Source organism: Suricata suricatta, chromosome 14, assembly GCF_006229205.1.
Source record: "Suricata suricatta isolate VVHF042 chromosome 14, meerkat_22Aug2017_6uvM2_HiC, whole genome shotgun sequence".
In the NCBI taxonomy this organism is placed as follows: Eukaryota; Metazoa; Chordata; class Mammalia; order Carnivora; family Herpestidae; genus Suricata; species Suricata suricatta.
Genome location: NC_043713.1, coordinates 60,902,955 through 60,920,085, shown reverse-complemented (window position 1 = coordinate 60,920,085; position 17,131 = coordinate 60,902,955). Strand labels below are relative to the sequence as shown.

The following is a 17,131-nucleotide window of genomic DNA, read 5'->3' as shown; positions in this document are numbered from 1 at the left end:
GGCGGCGGCCCGGGGAGGGGGCGGCGGCGGCGGCGGCGTCAGCAGCGGTGGCGGCTCTGGCCCCGGCTCCAGCGCCTCACGGGGCTTCTATTTCAACACAGTCCTATCATTGGCCCGCTCCCTGGCCGTGCAGAGACCAGCATCATTGGAGAAGGTAGCCTTGGCCGCCAGGGCCGCGAGCTGACAGGAGAAGCGATCTAGGGTGGCGAAGCGAGGAGGTGGGAGGAGGGTCTGTTGGCGATCCAGCGATCCAGGGGATATGTGAAGGGAGGGAGCTTGCTGGGTGAGGAGGCCCATTGGCCGAGGGTGCTGATGAAGGGGGAGGGGGGACTTGAGCAAGGAGTGAGCAGGACAGGTAGGGACGTTGCGGGTGGGTGGCGTACGAGGGACATGAGCTACAGGCCGGGGTTTGAGCTTGTGGCATCGCAGGGGCAGGCAGTGAGAAGCAGAGGGAAGAGCACAGGATTAGAGTCAAAACCTGGGGCTCTGCTCCCGATTTCCTCTGCTTTTTATTCCGTGACCTTGGAGAGATGCGTTTCTCGTAAAATGGGGTTGCTTTCATCTGCTTTGCCCACTTTACGGCGTTGTGAAGGGCAAGTGGAATAGTAAATATGAAAGTGCCTTCTGAAATGCAGATCCGCTCATTGTTTTTCCGTGAGTCTAGAGGGAGCGTTAGACCGGATAAAAGATGGTGTTTGAAGAAGGGACATTGGCTGGGAAGGGGTAATGAACTGTCATGGGGAGAGAATTGAATTCAGGATTCCTTCAGAGGAGAAAGGACAACTTACGCTGGGAGTGTCTTTTCTTTGGGAGAAAAGTGAAAGGCAAATCAAAGGTGTGACTCGGAAGGTGGAAGGAACACAGATATTAGAGTTAGACCTGTTTGGTCCCTGCACTGTCACTATTTGTCCTCTTGGGCAAGTTACTTCAACTCTCAGAGCCTGTTTCCTTAATGCGTGAAATGAAGTGGTTCTTGAGGAGTAAATGAATTCAAAGCATAAAGTGCCTGGGGCAGAATAGGTGAACAGTAAATGTCAGCTTTCTTTCCCCACCATGGTGTGATGAGACTCATTAAAGTGTATTAGCACTGAAGGGATGGGATTCTTTTTTCATACAGCTTTCTGGCAGGTGGAAAGAGATCTGTTGTCTAAGAGTAGGGAGAATGGAGACCTGCCTGCAGCTGTTGAGGGTAGTTTTGTGCTTCTGGTGAGAGGTGAAGCTGAAATGCTGTATTAGACACTCTGGCATAGTGACCTACTCCTTCCTTGGCTTTGTGGGTTCTTAAACCTGACTTCTCACTTACCCCCAGGGTGAGCAGGTCCTGGGAGACTGATGCCAGCCTGACTTCTGACTGAAGGAGGAATTCAACTGAATGAAAAGAATATGAGTTCTAGAGATAGGACTACCTGAAGTTACATCCTCTATCATTTGCTCACATTAGTATGACTCTGGTTAGGTCAGTTCCCCAATACAATCCTTTGGTTTCTCTTGCAAAATATAAGGACAGTACTTGTTAAGAGTATTATGAGATCAAGAAAATGACACAAAGGCAGGCACATGGGAACCTAATGATTAAGAACTGTTACCATTGGATGAGCCTGACTAATGGACCACAGTGCTGGCTTATCAAATAAAATTCATGCCAGCTAGTCAGCACATTCTCTTCTTAGTAGGAGGACCAAAAATCCTATCAGAAGTTTGCTTGCTGGACTTGAAGAAGAGAGAAGAGATTGTAGGAGAGTGGGTGATCTTTAAGAAAACAGTCCTGCAGGGGCGCCTGGGTGGCTCATCAGTTGAGTGTCCGACCTATTCAGGTCATGATCTCATGGCTCATGGGTTGGAGCTCCACACTGGGCTTTGCACTGGCAGCGTGGATCCTGCTCTAGATACTCTGTCTGCCTCTCTCTCTGCTCCTCCCTTGCTCACATGAGTGCATGTGCTCTCTCTCAAAAACAAACATTACAATTAAGGGGAAAAAAGATAGTCCTGCAGCTCTAGCAGGGCACCTGTTCCCACTCAGTAATTCTGAGAAATGCACCTTAAGCTCAACTGGGCTTCTTCAGCCTTCTTGGATAATCGCAAGAACATTCTGTAATTGCAGTGCTGTTAGCTTTGTATTTTATAGTAACTGCTTCAGTTGTCAAAATTACAATATATTTTAAACTAATTAATACAGCTTTTAGGGGTGCCTGGGAAGCTCAGTTGGTTAAGTGTCTGACTCTTGGTTTTGGCTGAGGTCATGATCTCACAGTTCATGGGTTTGAACCCTACATTGGGCTCTGTACTGACATGGTCAGGCTTGCTTGGGATTCTCTTTCCCTCTCCCTCTGCTCCTCCTGTGTGCTCCCCCCGCCCGAATAAATAAATAAACATTTTTTTAAAAGCATTTTTTAGACTGTCAGCTCCCCAATATCATCTCTTAGTTTGGGAGGTACTTCATTCTCATGGGCAACATTTACAAATCAGAAAAGAGTTAACAGCAGGCCTGAGGCTTCAGAAGGGATTGCTTGCGAGGTTGGTCCTGGGCTCACATCTGGGAACTTGGCTCTTGAACTGTTCCATCAATTTCCTAACTGATAAAGAGTGTTTCACGGTGCCTAGACTCTTTGTGCAATTAATGTGCTTTATACTGAACATCTGCTTTCCTTCTTGGACTCTAGGATTTTAATGGTTGCTCGGTAGAGAGTACCTGTGTCTGTCAATAAAAACCTTGGGTGCTGTGTCTCTGTTGGACTTCCTAGGTACAAACATAGCACACATGTCACTACATTGTTTGCTGCTGTAGAAGGGAGCATGCTTAGGGTATACCTTTACAGGAAGGAGAGAACATGAGGAAGCCCATGCACAGGTTTCTCCAGATTCCACCTGCCCTTTTCTCTTACTGATAAATTCACTGTAATATAATTTACTGTATTAGAATTTGGCTACAAGTACAATTATATATATGTGGGTGGTCTTGGAGACCCTGAAATAACTTCTTTCTTAGAGAAGGCTTTTGTATGTGGCTGATTCCATCACATATATGTAGATTCCTGTTAGTCTTATCTGGGATCTTAAGACTTGATTGTGATAGGGGTCATTGTTACTATTTAGTCCTATGATATATGGCTGCTTACTACATCCCACAACTTTAAGCCAATAGACAATAAGCCCTCAGTGTTCCTAGGGAAATCCTGAAGTTCTTAAGAGTAAAGGAATTTCTGAGTACCCACCAGGATAATGAAGGTGGTGACTTAAGTGGGGAGATGAATGTTGAAAAGCCTCTTTCTGTTTCATTTCTTTGTTTGTTTTTTCCTCTCCCCCCCCCCCCCCCCCAGGAGAAGGCAGAGGACTTAGTGGGGCTTGGTTCAGGTAATGTTGAGCTGAAGAAGGCTAAGTTTCTTGAGCTAGACCTGACATGTCACCTCAGATGTTGGTAATCAGGCAACCCTGACATAGTTTTATGGCACTTGGGGCACAGTAATGACATAATTTTCCTTATCTTTGTCTATCTACATGCTTTAGTGGTGGTTACTTATTCCACTCACCTATATTAAGTCTAGGCTGTGAAACTAGCCTATTGCTACTAAGTGGATTTTACTTTTCCTTTAATTATTTAATTCACTCTTTCACTCAGAAAGCATTTGTTGAGCACCTACTGTTGATTAGTATGAGGTAGGTAGGCCAGGTCAATAAGAAACAGTTTTTTTCTTTTAATTTTTTAAATGTTTTTATTTTATTTTTGGGAGAGATAGAGTACAAGCATGGGAGGGGCAGAAAGAGAGGTGGACACAGAATCCAAAGCAGGCTCCATGCTCTGAGCTGTCAGCACAGAGCCTGACGTGGGGCTCGAATCCACAAACTTCAAGATAATGACCTGAGCTGAAGTCTGATGCTTAACTGACTGATGCACCCAGGTGCCCCAATAAGAAACAGTTTTAATAAGGTTGCTTAGGTGATGAGCATCAAGTCAGACTTGCTGCACGTTCCCCCATCTACTGTTGTAATACAGTTCTGGTGACCAGACTCCTGCCATATTCAGGTGGTCAAACCTAAAAGTCTTGGATGTCTATTCTTTGATCCATATCTGAGCTTTGACCTTTTACTGCTAGGCTGTACCGAAGACTAGAGCCATAGCCCTAAGGCCCACTCTCAGGATTGCAGGCTACCTCTGAGGATACCATCTGTGTCCTAGAGGGATCATATCCCATGCAGTCCTCAGCCGTCTCCCTTTGGGAGAAAGGTGGGAGGAGAGAAATAGACAAGAAGAGAATTTTGTCTACACTGGAATCTCCGTGTACAGTCGGCTTCCAGTCTCCCTTTCTGATTTCTTTTTGCCTGCTAGTCTTGCCCTGTTTTCCTCTTTCTCAGCTGTCTTCAGACCTTACTAAGCCGCCTCTGCCATGTTTCTTCCTGGATCTGCCTGGTTATACTCCTCTCTACCCAAGATATGGGTAAGCTGTTCCTGCCTTTCCTTACCTGGCCTGTATCATACTAATGGACCCCGAACCCTGGGGCATGGAGAATTCCCAGCAGAGCTGAAAAGTAGGCAGCATTTCTTGCCCTTCCATCCCTCTTCCCACCCTTAAGAGGCTTTGATCAGAATCTTTTTCCATGTCCTAAAATAGCCTCTCTTTTTTTCAGTTAGAGAGCCAGAATCTGGAGGTGTCTTAGCTAATTCAGTGTGGCATTTAAATAGCACTGCAGCATTAGGGACAGGCCAGACCCCTCCCTGGTGGACAGTTGTGCTGCAGAAGATGAGCTGGTTACTTCTATCTCTAATTGGAAGAGTGTGTGTCCTGATGCTCAGGGCAGTGGGTTTTCTGGAGTTCATAGTTACCCACTCCTTTAGAGTGGTTTGCCATGGAGTAAAATCATGGTGTTGACATTTTTTTCAGCATCATAAGCTGAAAATTTCCATCCTTGCTCCCTTTCCTTTGGGAGGCCATGTTCAAAACAACCATCTATAGGGTTAGAGGAGAGAAAATTAGTGTCAGTAGAGGGAATTCATGTTATTAGAACCATTGTTGTTAAACCAGCTTTAAAATATTTTAAGAAATCGGAAGAAGAAAAAGTCTTTACCTGTAATCATGTACCACATTAACTATGTTAGTTAGGTAGGGCTGCCATAACAAGGTACCACATTGACTTAAATAACCGAAATTTATTTTCTCACTGTTCTGGACGCCAGACATCCAAGAAGAAGGTGTCAGCTGTGTTGGTTTCCTTTGAAGCCTTTATCTTTGGCATGTAGGTGGCTGTCTTTTGGTGTCTTCACATAGTCTTCCCTTTGTGCCTGTCTGCATCCTAATCTCTTTTTATAAGAAGACCAGCCAGATTGATAGGAGTGGCCCACCCTAATCACCTCGTGTTAATAAAGACCCTATGTCCAGATAACAGTCACATTCTGAGGTGCCTGAAGGATGAGGATTTCAATATATGAATTTGGGGGGAACATAATTCATCCCGTAACACTAACCCTTTAGCATTTTAATTTCTTAGACCTCCTTTTTAGTCTTTAGCTATATTCACTTTATTGCTTTTTTCTTTTAATATTTTTTAATGTTATTTTTGAGAGACAGAGTGTGAGCAGGGGAGGGGCAGAGAGAGAGAGGGAGACAGAGTGTGAAGCAAGCTCCAGCTTCTGAGCTGTGAGCACAGAACCTGACACGGGGCTTGAACTCACAAACTGAAATCATGAGCTGAGCCAGATGCTTAACCAACTGAGCCACCCAGGCGCTCTACTTTATTGCTTTTTTCAAAAATAGCCCTTATTTATTATTTTAATGGCTACATGTCATGTTTTCTATAGACAGATCATAATTAAGCATTTCTCTGTTTAGGCTGTCTAGTTTTTCCCTTGTAAAACAGCATGCTTGTACACTTAGAACTTTGTCTTCTTTTGAATTACATTCCTGTGTTAAATTGTGGTTGGGTCTTGATGTTTACTGCCCAACTGTTTTCAGAGGATTGTACTTAGCATCAGCAAGAGACCTTGTGCATGTTTGTCTATAGCTTCACTGTGGTTGGATTTTATTTACTTTTTCCTGCTAACTCTGCAAGCATAAAAGGGGGCCTTATTCTTTTGATTCTAAGATAATGATATTTTACCATGGTTGGCTATGTTAAATTATGAATTAAACAAACAATCAGAAAACCCATGAGGCAGAAGTAATGGTGTGATATTGTGCTCTTGTATTCTGCTATGAGGAAACTTGAATTCAGGGTTCTCTTTATACTTGGAGTATTGTTGCTTGGATACTGACTTCTAGCTGTGCCTGCTCTGGGTATCTTTTTTTTGATAGTTGGGTCTAGGTGTGCACACAACCCTAACCCTCAAATAATTTATAATAAGTAGAAGTAATGATAGGTGGGGGCTGGCCAGTTGTCTGTCCAGAAAGGAGCTGGTGGTGGGGGACCATATGGCCTTTCAGTAAAACTCCTCTGTGAAGATATTTAGCCGTTTTGCACTTTGTTGGCATGGGAATGGGTAGTACAGATAATTTTTTCTTCAGGCCCCAAAACTTTTCTCCATGACTCTTGACAGGTATGTGAAAATTTAGAAGGTAAAAAAGTGAAACATGCTCTAAGAAAGTGAAAGCACTTGCTGGGAAGTTACTTTCAGCTGAGATTTTAAATATGGAAGGCCTGAAAGTGATGAGGACGGGTATTTGTAAATGCTAAGAGTAGTTGGGAATGGAAGGTCATTTCAGATAGAAGAAAGCAAAGAACAAAAGAAAATGAGGAACAGCAGTAATTGGGTTCAGTAGAAAAAGAGGGTCTTTTTTTTTAGTTTTTTAAAATGTTTATTTATTGTAAATGGTTATTGTTGAGAGAGTGAGAAAGAGAGAGCACTTGAGAGCGAGGAGGGGCAGAGAGAGAGAGAGAGAGAGAGAAGGGGACAGAGCATCTTAAGCAGGCTCTGTGCTGATAGCAAAGAGCCTGTTGTGGGCTTGAACACACGAACTGTGAGATCGTGACCTGAGCCGAAGTCGGATGCTAAACCAACTAAGCCACCTAGTGCCCTAGAAATATAGTATATTTAAAGAATGGAAGTGAAGGTGGAGAAGAAAGCAGATGGCTTCATATGTAGTCTCAGACTCAAATTTTGTATTGAATTGATAAGACAGGGAAGAGCCCTTGAATATTTCAGGGCCAAGAAGTGATATGCATTAACATTAGTCTGACCATATGGTTTATATTGATGCCCTTGGGGAGTCTTGGAATTGACCTGTCACTCACTAGCTGTTTACTCCCCCAGAGGGCAGAAATGTTCTATTTCTTACTCCTTACCACAGATTTTCTTTTCTGCTGTCTGTGTTAGCAGTTTGTACCTGGCGGGGATGTGGTTGCCTTCGGTCCCTTCCACCAGATCTATTCCTATACCTGATTTAAATTGTTGAAATTTATCTGTGCACTTCATTGTCCTCATTGTTTATATATTTATTTGTGTTTCTATTTGCTTCTCTCATGTATCTTGGAATTTTGGGGAAAGGCGTGGCCTTCGTGAACGTTGCCAAGCCAGCCAGAACACTATTTATGTTTATGTGATAAAATATAGGGTGGAGGCAAAAATCCTCAGATCTCACTTGCATTATTCACTTAATTCTGAGGGGCTCTATCTTTGCTGCTGAAGCTATTCTCGTTTCCTGAATACTTCTGTGTGTAAAACTGGTCTGGAAGCCTGGATTTAGGCCGGCCAAGGCTATATGTACTGTTATAAAAGCAAACGGTGACATTTGCTTATTCATTCAGTAAATCTTTGAGTGCTTGCTGTGTGCCAGGCCTTAGAGGGCCCCATTAGAGGGATGAATGAGTAGATGTGGTTTTGCTGTCACAGAGTTTGTCATGGAGAGATACAACCGTTAAACAAAAACTGGAAGTGAATATAACTGAAAACGCTAACAAGTGCCAGGAAGCAAAAGTAAATGGTTTTTGTGAATACATTCATAATGTTTTACTACCATCACCACCATCCATCTTCAGAACTCTTTCATCTTGTAAAATGGAAACTCTAATTGCAATTGATTTAAAAAAATTTTTTAATGTTTATTTATTATTGAGAAACAGAGAGACAGGGCAGGAGCATGGGTGGGGCAGAGAGAGGGGGAGACACAGAATTTGAAGCGGGCTTCAGGCTCTCAGCTGTCAGCACAGCGGGGCTCAAACTCACAAAACCACAAGATTGTGACCTGAGCCAAAATTGGATGCTTAACTGACTGAGCCACCCAGGCACCCCTAACTGCAATTGATTTTTATATATTGATCTTGTATCCTGCAACCTTGCTACACTTGTTTTTTAGTTCTAATATTTTTTTAGGTTTATATATAAAAGTTTGTCATCTGCAAATATGGTTTTATTTTTTCTTTTCCAATTTGAGTGCCTTTTATTTCATTTTCTTGTCTAATTGTCCTGGTTAGAACCTGCAGAACAATACTGGATAGAAGTGGTGAGAGTGGACATCTTTGTCTTGTTCCTAATGGGAGGCAACTTTCAGCCTTTTACCATTAAATATGATATTAGTTGTGAGGTTTTTTTTTTTATAGATGCCCTTTTTCAAGTTGAGGAAGTTCTATTTCTAGTTTGTTGAGTGTTTTTATCATGAAGCAGTGTGGAATTTTTCAAATGCTTTCTCTGAGAGAATAATAGGACCTGGATTTACCTTCCTGCCATAAAACAACTAGGAAAATGGACAAGTATATGAAACCACTGATTTCATGCACAGGACTTTAATACCTGAGAGTCAGAGGAAACAAAGTGAACCCTATGACTGCCTGATTTTCTGCCAAAAGACATATCTCAGACCACAGAAACAGGAAAGCTATAAAGCTAATTTTACAAAACTAATTTAAAACTTTGTTAGGGCAGGTCTATAATAGCTTTTGCTACAAGGATTGTTTAACTCCACTGCTGAAGTATGGCCCTTTTGAGGTCTCTACTGAGTGCTTTGAAGGCTTTCCACTCTGGTTGGGAGTAACTCAGACTCTTCTCAGCTATATATGAACTCTGGGAACACAGGGTTCAGGACACAGTTCCTTACTTGTTCTTTTCCAACTTCATGGAATATCACCTATACTAGTGTGTCTTAGTATTCATCAAAGATTCAGGGGAACTCTTATTTTGATTTCTGGAGATTTTTTTGTTTAGCTCTCTCCTCTTGAGAATTTCCGGCTGCTTTAGACATCCTGTATTCTTACTTATTATCTCCTCCACTTAGACCTGCATGACTGTTTGGGATGCCCTTTCCTGCTCTGTGATTTTGGCTTAGGTTATGATCTTGAAGTTCATGGGTTTGAACCTTGCATTGGGCTCTGTGCAGACAGTATGGAACTTGCTTGGGATTCTCTCCCTCCCTCTCTACCCCTCCCCTGCTTGTGCAGGTGCTCTATCCCTCTCTCTCTCAAATTAAATAAACTTTAAAAAATGTATATAACATGGCACCTAAGTGGCTCAGTCAGTTAAGCATCTGATTCTTGATCTCAGCTTAGGTCATGATCTCGTGGTTTGTGGGATCAGGCACAGGGCATGCTTGGGATTCTCTCCCTCTCTCTCTGCCCCTCTCCCTACCCCCAATAAAATAAACTAAAAAAAAAAAAAGAGGGAGGGATTAAAAAAAGGATTCAACAAAACACTACCATTAGTGCTTAAAGCTTAAAATCTTGTTCTCAGGGAATTTTGTTTCTCCATAAAGACTATTCCCAGAGGTTTCAGATAACAAAAGTTGTATTCTTTTAAAAAAATCGTTTAATTACCCAGCATGTAATGCTATTATTGTAGGTTTATTTTGACCTAAATACTTTACCTACACCCACTGTCATGTTTGACTTTTCATCTGCAGTTCTCTCTGCCCAGTCGTTCAGACTTATGGGGGCACCTTGTTTTCTCCTTGGTTTGGCATTTTTTTTTACCTTGGCAGTATAAATTCACTGTGTGGTCTTTCTCTTTTAATAGCCTTCCATTAAAGTATTGTCAAGAGTTCTTAGCAAAGTCTAAATGAGTGACCTTTATTGCCTCCTTGTGGTCCATTGACTTAGCTACCTCCTCAAAGTGTTGCCTAGAGCCCCTCTGGATCCTTTTTGTAAATGGCTATCTCTGTCAGATTCCCAGCTTAACAACCTTTAATAATAACAGGATCTACTCCCTTTACCCCTTAAAAACAACCAACTTGTTAGTTGATTATAAAATTCTGGGGAAAAAAACCAGTGTTATTTTTTTCTTTTAAGTTTTTAAAATTGCAGCATTAATGCTTTATTCTGCATGAGGACTTTGACCTCTCTGTGTGTCAGTTTCTTCATGCATAGAATGAAGATAATAAATAACTACTCGGAGCACTATTGTGAGGATTAGATGAGATAATACAAGTCAGCACCTTGCCTGTGATAAATGTTCAATAACTGTTGACCGTTAGTGTTTGGAGACTGGCACCCGGCAGAACTGGTTTTCCTTAACTGGTATGGGATGATTTCTATAGGACCTAGCTTCAAGTCTTCACTTTTTTTTCCCCCCACCACAAGAGTCCCAGTTTCCAAGGTCATTTTGTATCAGAGCCTAGACCTGGTACCAGGCTTTCGGAGACCGTCATCATTTAGTTTCTAACCTGTGTTATTCACTAGCTGTGTCCTTTTTATTGATTTTGTAACTCCAGCTGAATTATAAAGATTGTGAGAGTGTGACTATATCTTATACATGACTTCATTTGATTATTCTTCCATCCATCCTTCCATTCATTTGATGATGCAGCAAATATTTGTTCAGTGCCAATTGCATGCCAACACTGTGCCTAGTACTGGTTATATGACAAATATCAGCACATAGTTAAGCCCTACAGTAGGAAGGCTGGGTTTCAGTGGTTCTCTTTCTTTTTACTTTCCTTCTCATCTCATTAAATCCCCGGGACATCGGCTCTTTTAGTTCCACTAAATAGTTGTTAAGTTTCTGGAATGTGTAGGGTGCAGTGGATACAGTGATGTGGGGGGCAGTGATGAGGGGAACACGGTCCTATCTGTAGTTAGTGGAAGATAAGCATACAAGTAACTCCAAAATAAGACTTTTAAAAAGATAATTATGTCAAGAGAATTATGTTATTCTTGGTGGGCTATTGAGAGGTATGATGGGAAGGATTGTAGCACATTATTGGGGTCTGAGAAAGTTTTGAAAAATGGGAGATAGTTGAGATGGATCTTGGAAGGATGGATAGAATTTTTATAGGGGAGATAGGGCAGGTTGAATGAAATGTTACAGATGGGTGAAAACCATAGAAAAGGCCAGGTAGGGAGAAGTGAGCACTGTATTTGGCACTTGGGTGTTTGGGGCAAATTGGGAAGGACCTTCATTGCCAGTTTGAGAGTGTGCATTGAGTGGTCACTGGAATGGGGAGCCATTGAAGGTGCATGAGCTTGGGGTAGTAATATTGGTGTAGGGAGAGATAAAAGTCAGAGGCTCTACTTAAGAGTCTATTCACTAAGATTGTACTTAACCTGTCTGGACCTAGTTGCCTAACCTGTTAAACAAAGATAGGATTGATTACACATGATCTGCTGGAAGGTGACATTTGGCAGATGAGTGTGCAGTTTCTTTCAGCTCTCCATCTCTGATTCTGCGTACATTCGGGAGTTGTGAGAGGTCCTTAGGTCTGAAGTCCAGGTGAGCATCATCTCAGTGGAGCAGATGAACTTGCATGTATTCCGGATGTCTTTAGTGAAATTATACTCAATGAAAAGAAAAGCTCACATTCCATTTTTCCTGTGATTTTTTTTTTTTTGCTAATGAAGTAATTTAATAAGTTTGATTTTTATTTACACAGAGCTGTGACATATTTTCAAGACCATTTTGTGAGATTAAACTTTATATTGCTGGGTCTTTTGTTTCACGTGGTACCTGCTTTAGTCTTTACTGTGCCTGTTGTGCAGCTGCAGGCGTCTTTGTCAGGGCTGGAACTTTCCTACTTGGTTTGAGACTCCTGGGGAAATTGTAGTTACTGGGGAAGAGGGGGAGTTGTAGTTAGATAGGAGTTATTTTAGCGTACCTGACTGGCTCAGTTGGTGGAGTGTGCAGCTATGGATCTCAAGGTTGTAAATTTGAGTCCCACAGATTACTTAAAAATAAAACGTTAAAAAAACAAATAAATAGGAGTTGTTTCACTGATATTAAGATGTTAGAATTAAGGAAGTTGTGAGACTGTTGTCTAAAGAAAACATCTATTTAGTTTATTTGACCCAGATTTTCTTCAGTTTTACATTACTTCTTTGGATTATCTAGATTTTATACACTTTTCTTGTTTTTTCTGCATTCTATGCTATATTATAAAGTTTAATACTCTATTATACTGTTTTAGTATAATAGTATAAATATTACAGTCCTTTTATTTTAATTATTGTTCTTTTAAAAATAAGATCACTAAATGGCAAAATCGTTTCCACTATTTAAAAAAATGTTTTTTCTGATTCTAAAGTTAATGGTGTTCTTTATGAGAAATACAGAAAAAAGTAAAGTAGGAAATAAGTATTGCCTATGATCTGATTTGTAATTAAAAAAAATTTTTTTTTCTGTTTTTTTAATTTATTTTTGAGAGACAGAGAGCAGGGGAGGCTCAGAGAAAGAGGGAGACACAGAATCTGAAGCAGACTCCAGGCTCTGAGCTAGCTGTCAGCACAGAGCCCGAGGCAGGGCTTGAACCCACAAACTGTGAGATCATGACCTGAGCCAAAGTCAGACGCCTAACCAACTGAGCCACTCTGGTGACCCTGATTTGTAATTTTTTAAAAAATGTTTATCTGATTGGTAATTTTTATATCTTCCTGGGTAGGCAGTCCAGGTTTTAAGTTTTGCTTAATACTCTGTGACCAAATTGTATTAGTATCCTATTGCTGTTGTGACAGCAATTACCACAAATTTAGTGGCTTAGAACAGCACAAATTTATTGTTTTGCATTTCTTTTTTTTTCTTTAAATGTTGAGCTTTATTTTTTTTTTAATGTTTTATTTATATTTGATACAGAGAGAGACAGAGCATGAGAGGGAAGGGGCAGAGAGAGAAGGAGACACAGAACTGGAAGCAGGCTCCAGGCCCTGAGCTAGCTGTCAGCACAGAGCCTGACGCGGGGCTCGAACCCACAAATGTGAGATCATGACCTGAGCCGAAGATGGAGGCTTAACCGACTGAGCCACCCAGGCACCCCTGTTTTGCATTTCTATAGACTGAAGTCCAACACTGGTCTCACAGGACTAAAATCAAGATGATTGCAGAGCTGTGTACCTTTCTTGAGACTCTAGGTGACAAATCATTTCCATGTCTTTTTTTTTTAAATTTTTTTAAATATTTTATTTTACTTTTGATACAGAGAGAGACAGAGCATGAGCAGGGAGGGGCAGAGAGCAAAGGAGACACAACCGGAAGCAGGCTGCAGGCTCTGAGCTAGCTGTCAGCACAGAGCCTGACGCGGGGCTCGAACCCACAAATGTGAGATCATGACCTGAGCCGAAGATGGAGGCTTAACCGACTGAGCCACCCAGGCGCCCCCAGAAGGATTCTTCTAAACCTCAGTTCTAAACTAGAGATTTTAAGGCCTCTGTGTACCTCCTTGGCTTTGAGTTTGCATTGCTATTAGAGTGCAAGTTAGGCTCTCAGACTCTGCCTGAATTTGGACTTCTGGGCATCCCTGCTTTCCCTTTCCCATTGTGCTGTCTCTCCAGTGGCCTCTGCCAGAATGAATCATCTTTATTTGTCCCATCTGGTTCCGTTTTTATTTTTATATTTTTGTTTTTAATTTGTGATTTGAGAGAGAGAGAGAGAGAATGAAGGAGCCAAGCAGAGGGAGAGAATCTTAAGCAGGCTCCATGCTCAGCATAGAGCCTGACACGGGTTCAGTCCCACCACCCTGGGATCATGCCTGAGCCGAAGTCAAGAGTCAGATGCTCAACCGACTGAGGCACCCCAATCAGCTCTCAGTTTAACAGGCACCTTCTTAGAGAGGCCTTCTCTGATCACCCCATTAAAAATAGTCCTTCAGGCACTATTGTTGGGGAAACATAATTACAAACAAAATCTCCCAGGTGCTCTCTACAAAGGTAAAGGGCTTCTCTAAGCCCTCTCCACAGAAGTAGAGAAATGAAACTTTTATTACTGAATAAACATTAAAGCAGGACGTGATGTGCATCACAGGCAGTCCGCTAAGAGATTAGCTAAGCACATTAGCTTCACCCAGCAGGTATGTGGCATTGTGTATCTTCTGTGTGTTTGAGCAGGATGTTGATAAAGTATTGCACAGGACAAAGTACATAGATTTTGACACGACTCCTCCCTCTGCATTCTTTGGATCTCATTGACTCATTCTGCTATAAACCCACCTTCTTTCGATTTCTTACAGGGATGTTTCTTGAGACTCTTTACTCTGTCAGCATGCATGATTCACTGGTGAAAGAGGAGTCTCTGAAATGATCACTTTATTGTGGTTGGTCTCCAGCTCTCTTTGTATTTTATTTTCCCCTCTGACTGTGAAGTGGAGGAACACTGAAGAAAAGTGGGAATTTAGCATTTCTGTTTCTCTGTTGCCTGTTATTTTATGCTCTTTTAACTATTTAATCATAGAAGTATGGATTATCCCCCATATGTATATATTTTTAACTTTTACTAAATGTTTTTCCTGATTACATAAATAACATTTTCTCCCAGAACATATTTTAGTAAATATAAAACAGCACAAAGAAATGTAAAACCGCTGGTCATCCTGCCTCTCATAACTGTCAACATTTTGGTATACTTTCTTCCAGTAGTTTTTCTCTATATGGTAATTCAGATCATTTCTCTCATAACACTGTTCATGTTATTGCTTAGTCTTGGAAAAATACCATTTTTAATGTTGTATTCTTAGGTTAAATTTTATGAAAGCATTGTTTTTGTAGGTCAAAAATGTGGTTGAATATCAGAAATTTCATATGGTTCAACCTAATGTCTATGGTTTCAACCTAATTCATTAGGTTGAATCATTTATTTTCTTAATGTTGTTATTTAGGCTGTTTCAGATTTTCAATTAATATACACAACGCTGTGATGAAAGTATTTTCCGTAATCTTTGCCTGAAGATCTCTATTTCTTTACAATCATTCCTAAGAGGAAAATTACTAAGACAAAGAATGTTGCTTCTCTTAAGGTTAGAAGGTGCTTCTCTTTCTGGCTTGTGTATTTGCCCTTTTAAAATATGCTTTCTTGGGGCACCTGGGTGGCTCAGCCTGTTAAGCATCTGACTTCGACTCAGGTCGTGATCTCATGGTTCGTGGGTTCGAGCCCCATCAGGCTCTGGGCTGACAGCTAGTTCAGAGCCTGCAGCCTGTCTTCACACTTTGTGTTTCCCTCTCTCTCTGACCCTCCTCTGCTCATGCTGTCTCTTTCTCTCTCTCTAAAATAAATAAAAGCAGTAAAAAATTTAATTTTAAATAAATAAAATACACTTTCTTTGGGGCACCTTAGTGGCTCAATCGGTTAAGCATCCAACTTTGGCTCAGGTCATGATCTCATGGTTGGTGGGTTTGAGACCCACGTCGGGCTCTGTGCTGAATGCTTGCTTGGAGCCTACTTCAGATTCTGTGTCTCCTTCTTTCTCTGACCCTCTCTGCTCATACTCTGTCTCATTCTCTCTCTCAAAAAATAAATAAATGTAGGGGCGCCTGTTTGGCTCAGTCATTTAAGCAGCCGGCCTCAGCTCAGATCATGATCTCACGGTTCGTGGGTTTGAGCCCCGCATCAGGCTCTGTGCTGACAGCTAGCTCAGAGCCTGGAGCCTGCTTCAGATTCTGTGTCTCCCTCTCTCTCTGACCCTCCCCTGCTCACGCTGTCTCTCTCTGTCTCTCAAAAATAAATAAACAGGACAAAAAATTTTTTTAATGTAAAAAATTTTTAAAAATACATAAAATACACTTTCTTTTTTTAAAATTGTGGCAGTAATTGATATTTTCAGAGCAAATCTCAAGCATTATACTCGATTTCCTTTGCAATATCCCAAGAAACTGTATGAATGTCAGTGAACAACTTCTCACTGGATCCATAACAGAACAGCAAGGTTGAGGCCTCCTGGTGTGTCTGAATGCTCTCTCCTTAAAGGTTCTTATGGCAGGGATTTTGAAGATTGGTATCACCTATTTTCCTATTCATAATAAATCAAAATTTTTAGTTTCTTTATGTCAGATATTTACTGTTTTATTTTGAAAATAATCCTAAGTTTTCCATATATTCAGTAAATTGCTGACTTACTGCCCATTTGCTTCTGCTAGCCACTCTTATGGTATGTTCAGTAACAACAGGTACTGTTTATTAAGTACGTAGTATGTACTGTGCACAGTCCTAAGTGCTTTACCCACATTTCATCTATTTTCCCCCCACATATAATCTTCTAATGAACAGTATGGGAGGCATTGTGACTGTAGGTAGGTTTGAGTAAAGTGCTTTTAGGTACCACTGAGTAGTGGAGATCCATAATTATTCTGATTCTGAAATGCAGACATTAGCTCTTGTGCTCTACCTCCTCTGTGTGTACATCTTTTAACCCTTGATCCAGGCTTCTCAGTGCACATATGTTTTGGGAGCATGTGCATGATCATTTTGGAAGCTTGGAAATTATCTTTTTATGATCTTCGAATTGGAACACAAAGACTTACTCATTATATAGACTCATTGCTGTCTTATGCTACTGGTTTATATCTTATATTCTGAGTATAGGCTTATAGTTTTTTAATCTATGGGTTTTTGGTTGTTGTTGGTCTCATTTTCTAGGTCCAAAAGCTGCTTTGTATGTGCCCAGTGGATTTCCATGGGATCTTCCAATTAGATGAGCGACGGAGAGATGCAGTGATTGCGTTGGGCATTTTTCTCATTGAATCTGATCTTCAGGTAAGTCTTTACTACACTGAAAGTGTTTCTGCAGTGTAAGAGGGGGAATGTAATTAGAATTCGAATTTGTACCTGGGTATATTTACCTGAAGCAGTACCGGAAGAATGCATATAAACCTAACAAAGGTGGTTTGTGATGGTGAGGCAGAGTAGGTGGAACAGGTGTGTGTGTGATTTAAATATTTTAATTATAATTTAATGTATACTTTCCTAGGAAGTTTTGTTTTTTGAGCTGTGCGACTATATTAAGTTAAAAAACATATATATATA

The 17,131-nt window shown here is 41.1% G+C and overlaps 1 protein-coding gene across 3 annotated transcripts in view; it reads left to right on the top strand.

The window, feature by feature from the left end:
- The first annotated feature begins 9 nt into the window (after window positions 1-9).
- PI4KA (phosphatidylinositol 4-kinase alpha) overlaps window positions 10-17,131 on the top strand; it is a 104,481-nt gene continuing 87,359 nt past the window's right edge. Inside the window, exons 1-2 of one of the 3 annotated variants that reach the window (XM_029922963.1) lie at window positions 10-154; window positions 16,745-16,861. In XM_029922963.1, the coding sequence (XP_029778823.1) occupies window positions 16,763-16,861 (99 nt within the window). In that variant the 5' untranslated portion in view covers window positions 10-154; window positions 16,745-16,762. Of the gene's footprint in view, window positions 155-16,744; window positions 16,862-17,131 lie in introns of those variants that run through there. The other 2 variants (XR_003902916.1, XM_029922962.1) reach the window with 2 other exon arrangements.